Source organism: Carya illinoinensis, chromosome 12, assembly GCF_018687715.1.
Source record: "Carya illinoinensis cultivar Pawnee chromosome 12, C.illinoinensisPawnee_v1, whole genome shotgun sequence".
Lineage (NCBI taxonomy): Eukaryota > Viridiplantae > Streptophyta > Magnoliopsida > Fagales > Juglandaceae > Carya > Carya illinoinensis.
Genome location: NC_056763.1, coordinates 21,201,573 through 21,207,109, shown reverse-complemented (window position 1 = coordinate 21,207,109; position 5,537 = coordinate 21,201,573). Strand labels below are relative to the sequence as shown.

At 41.6% G+C, this 5,537-nt stretch overlaps 1 protein-coding gene across 1 annotated transcript; it reads right to left on the bottom strand.

Annotated features, from left to right (window-relative positions):
* Nucleotides 1–273: 273 nt before the first annotated feature.
* LOC122289337 (exopolygalacturonase-like) lies at nucleotides 274–1,799 on the bottom strand. Its single transcript, XM_043096317.1, has 4 exons — nucleotides 1,659–1,799; nucleotides 1,229–1,543; nucleotides 606–1,127; nucleotides 274–498 (listed from the first exon to the last, which is right to left on the bottom strand). The coding sequence occupies exons 1-4, from the start codon at nucleotides 1,797–1,799 to the stop codon at nucleotides 274–276; spliced, it is 1,203 nt and encodes a 400-aa protein (XP_042952251.1).
* Nucleotides 1,800–5,537: the final 3,738 nt, after the last annotated feature.

The following is a 5,537-nucleotide window of genomic DNA, read 5'->3' as shown; positions in this document are numbered from 1 at the left end:
AGATTATTGTGATTTGTTCTTCATGTTTTTCCTTATATATTTACACCAATGTACAGAACATATTGTAAGAGATCGATGATTTCATTAATCAATTCGGCATTCATCAACACCCATGCATGAATGCATATAAACACGCGCGTACAGGAGTTAGCCAATATTAGAAGAACGTAACTATTCCATGTTTTCATACAGCTAGCAGCAAATTAATTAACCTAAAAACTTGCTCGAGAGAGGCCGTGCATGCATGCACCAGCAGGAGGAGGAGGCCGAGTACTATAGGCAAGATGCAGGGTTTTGTTTGCCAAGTGCATGGCCATTGACGTGAGAACACAACGCAGTTGCATTTGCATTGCCCCTCACGTAAGACAGATTGATGTCTTCCAGCACCACGTTATTGCATGGTCTCGTCTGGCTACATCTGAGAGTAACTGCCACTTTCGATCCCGAACTTCCCCAGATGTTTCTGTACGTGACGTTGCTGATTTGCACTCGAGAGGGCTGTGTACAAGATCAAGACCAATGATTTTTAAAAAAATAATTGTAATCAAGAACAGCAGTACTTATGCGTATGATTACCTGACCTTTTAAAAAGAATATGTACGTACCACAAACTTGCAAGGAGGGACAGGGCAATATTGTTGATCAATAATGATGGGATTGCCGACATTATCCATAAAAATATCTTCATACACAAAATTAGAAGCCTCAGTGTCCTTGAGCATTGGATAAGCCCATGTTTTGATTCTCACTCCATCTGAAGTACCCCTGAAGGTGCAGTTTTTTACGGTAATACCCGACAAAACATCTTCATCCCCGGATTTGCCCAGGCTCCCAACGCTCATTCCATGCCCAGGTCCACAAACAACATCGGAAATATTGACCTCTCTAGTTCCGGGCAGTATGGATATGCAGTCATCGCCGGTACCGATAATCGAACGTGAGATTCCGATGCGCTGGGAGCTTCCAATCTTTATCCCGTCGGTGTTAGGGCTGTCACCGGGGGCCGATATTCTGACATGACTGATGTTCATGTCCTGACATCCGAATAGGATAAAATGGGTGTTCTTACTGTCAATGGATCTTAAGTGATGAACTCGTGCGTTCCTAACAAACTCGAATATAATTGTCTGTTCATAAAGATCATGTCAGATTCTCGGATTTTGAGTTAGATAATGAACAAATCAAAAGGTATATATATAACGAAACTAGCCTAGAAATTAAAACTTACAGCAGGAAGGGCTGGGCAATGATCATTCTTTTTGCAGTCATTGTAAGGCCAAGCCACCTTTCCTTGGCCGTCCAAGGTGCCGCCGCCGCTCACTGTCAAATTATCTATGTTTCTGAAATTTATCCATTTATCAGTACGCAAGAACTTGGATGGATCTGTTGGAGCCTTGAGAATCCCTCTGATCACAAATGCCATCTGCCCTTTGCAAGGTCCCTCAAACATCATCGAGTTCACCATGAATATTTTTCCCAGTGGGATCAAAACTCTTGCCCTTCCTTTCCATTCACATGCTTCCTTCCATGCCTTCAGAAATACCTTTACAAAAACATAGAAAATTTCCATTAAATTAATAAGCCATGCATGCATTATTCTTTTTGCAGTACCAGATTTAAGAACTAATTAAGAACCAAGTCATACGTATAGATTTTACCTCACTGTTGTCTGTGACATCATCTGCAATTGCACCATATTCCATCACGTTGAAAAACTTCGGTGGGCCTTGAGATTCTGCAGGGAATTGCGGCAAGGACATTAGCAAGAAAACCCAACCGAGAAAAAATGTCAAACTCATTTCTGATCTTTTTATTTTTCTCTCTCTTTTCCTGTACTGAATGATGGATAATATTGCCCTTTTTCCTCCCTCAACTTACATACATATTGGCCGTTTCCATTGACTTTATAAGAGAGTACGTACTAGAAGATCCCGATATCCTCTTATGGTCAAGCTATTTTCTACTGATATTCTTTAATTTTTTTTCTTGGTTTGGAAATATGGAAAGATTTCTTTCTGCCATACACAGAGTATTCTGAGAAACCCAAATATGGGAATTGACGTGAAAAAAAAGAAAGTAGGAGGAGAAAAAAAGTCTCCCCTTTGATGAGCTTTTTCCATAACTAGTTGGATTTGAAAATATGGGATTTAATTGCATTTTAAATTATAGTTTTCCATATATTCCATGCCCATGTTTTTGGCTTTTGACTTTACCATTCAAAATATAAATCTATCTATTAGACAAAATAATAATAAAAGATTATTAATTAAATAATTTTTTATTTTTTTTTATCTAATTCATTTTGGTTATTTTTGTAAGTACTCTACCAATCATATGTTAATTAATAATCAGATTATAATTAAATTATTAATTAAATAATTATATTTTCAATAATCATTTAAAGCATCTTTATGCACATGAGTAGTTATCAAGCGCATTGCTTTGCATAAAAATCCTCAGCTACAACAAACCATTAAGGAGGCGTTTGAGCCTTTCAACACATGGCCGGATCGACCTGGCCTGAGTTCAGTAGTGACGTTTGCTATGATTTGTTGTGGAACAGTCATGTACGTTTACATTTCACTGGTGATTAACCATCCACCAGGCACAAATCCATTAACATTGCAACCCAAAAGCTCAGAATCAATCTTCCAATATTATGTTTGCAATTCTTATAAGAATGAAGTTCACATTTGGAACCTAATGTAGCATGGATCGAAGTAACTGCTAGAAGCCCTTAAACACATAAAAATAGGTCTTGATCAACTAAAGGCAGCATGCTCTAAATTTCCAAAATAATTTGGGTCCCTAATTGTACATTATGTCACCATGAAATTTAAGGATATACAGAACCAGCAAGTACTTGACGCCCACAAAAATGCACAAACACCAAATCAAGAAAAAACCATCACCCACATGTAATTGTATTTTTCTACTCTCGAAGACATGCACTCAATTTTTTAGAAAAAATACTCAAAGTCATACCCATTTCACATAAGGCGCTAATACAAAGCAACTTATAAATTTACAAAAATTCTATGTGCAGTTACTTTTATGCACTCTTTTGTGCACTCCAGTGATATGATTGATTATGTATTAAAAAAAATTTAATCCAGCTAATCATATCAATGGAGTGCGCAGGGAGTACGCAAAAATGACTGCCAAATAGAGCTTATCGATAGTGGCAAAACCCAAAACTCAACTCATCGAGTTTTTAAGTTCCCTTACCATCTTGGGTTACTAAGGGATAATCCGAAACACTCAAGATAATGAATCAATCCCAATCCCCCAACAAGATTGCTGTCGCATGAAGCGTAGTGTGACGCCCCCAAATCCCCACGCCCGAACACGGGGAAATTGAGACGTCCGGATGGTGACAACCCGGGTCACCATCCCATCGACGGGTGCCGAGTGTGTGCAAGGCAACATATGTGTATAGAGAAACACGCAGCGGATAACAAAAGTCGTAACTAAGTACCAGAATTTTTCTTAACGTAATACAAGCTGTTTAAAACATACATAGATAAAATATTACAAAACACAAATACAGTTTTGACAAATATAAAACATCACATCAGCAGCCCGGCGGAGTCGCATCCTCAGGCTCAGCCTCCTCCTCTTCGTCCTCTAACTCTGCACCAAAGGCTACGGAACCAAAAATGGTACCGCAGGTAAGTAAAACCCAAACACTACCAGATAAAAACACATAAAACTCAAACAAGATGCATGATACATGCCCAATGCACAAAGCCCATAAAACACAAGTTTTCCACACACGCCAAAAACCCATTTGGCCCAAAAACACATCTTTTCCGAAAAACACGCCAAAAGTCACATTTGGCCGCCAAAAGTCCATTTGGCCCAATATCTCGCCAGAAGTCCATCCGGCCCAATATCTCGCCAAAAGTCCATCTGGCCCACGCCAAAAGTCCCATTTGGCCTCACAAACCATTATCCAATTTTAACCGTATACACCATGACCTCCCCTAGGGGTCATCCGCACACCTTGGCTCCAGTGTCACACCGTAGAGTACCACCACGCATGTGACACCTAACGAGCGATGCCCAGTTCCGCGCCCCGCGCGTTCGTAGCCAAGCATCCTCTAGCCCTCGCCAGCGAAGGGCCACGGAGTCGGTGAGTAGGGCGATGCCCGGTTCCGCGTCCGGCGCGTTCGTAGCCAAGCATCCCCTAGCCCCGCTCTCGTCATCGCTCTCGACAACTCAGGGGACATCACTCAGTTTATTCCGCTCCCGAGTGACCAGAGGAGCTCCACCGAGATAATAACTCATCCCGACTTGGGCTCGTGATACACACGCACCCGCAATACACAGGCTTTTCACATAAATCCACAAACACACGTGCATGCACCATGTAATGCCATAACAATGCATAATAAAATAATCCAACAATCATAAATCAAATAAACAGGCAACTCCGTCCTCCATCCATCCGACCCCCGAAACTCCTCGGATTCAGTCCGGAATCAACAACCAACAACAGTAAATAATTGAATGAGCAATATATATTAAAATCTGAAAGTACTTACAGCGCTATATGGCAATTTTAGAAAACACGAGGCGATGCAAACGGCAGAAAAACAACAACGTCACAGTGAAAATTCACTGTGGCCGTGGGTCTGAAAAACCCACTTTTGAACGGGGACAAACTAGAACACGAGATTGATAGGGGGTGGTCAAGGGATGGTTGTGAAGCTATTGGAAGTGATGAACGGCCGTGGGTGGCGGCGGAATCGCTGAAAAATGGCCGAAATACCCAAATCGGAAAGCAAGCTCGTAGGAGCTGCTCCGGTGGTCGTTGGAGGCCAGAAATGGGTGGGTTAGGACGGCAAGGGACCGGTGATGAAGTGGTGAAGAAATGGTGGCCGGAGGTGGAGCGACGGCGGCAGATCGGAGCCAAAACCGTGCGGCTTTGCTGGGCTTTTTCCGGCCAAATGGTCGGCCGGTTGGGGGTGAGCTTGGGTGGGGTGGTGCGCCGGAGGGAGGGGAAGAGAATGGGACCGGTGGGGGGTCGAGTGGTGGCCGGACGGCGGTGGGCCGGTAGAGAGAAGGGGTTTGGCGTGAGGGAGAGGGAGGAGAGAGAGAGAGAGAGAGAGAGCTCGGGGGGGGACCGATCGGGGAGAGAGAAGAGAGAAAAAAGAAAAAGAAAAAAAGAAAAAGAAAGGAAAAAGAAAAGAAGGGAAAAAGAAAAAAGGAAAAAGAGAAAAAGGAAAAAGATGTAAAAAGAAATGAGGTACAATCCTCATTCCGGGAAACGAAACTAAACCGCCAAAAAGATTAAAAACCACAAAACAACTTAAAGAAATAAAACACAACATCAAATAAATTAAATTAAATTAAAAAAAAATCAATTTTAAAACGCAAATAAATTAAAATAATAAACTAATATATTAATTAAAATAAAAACAACCATTTAAGCGAAAATACACTTAAAAGCGGGTCATCACATCCTCCCCTCCTTAAAAACAATTTCGTCCTCGAAATTGTAAATCAACCACCAACTTAAAGCAAGCCACATA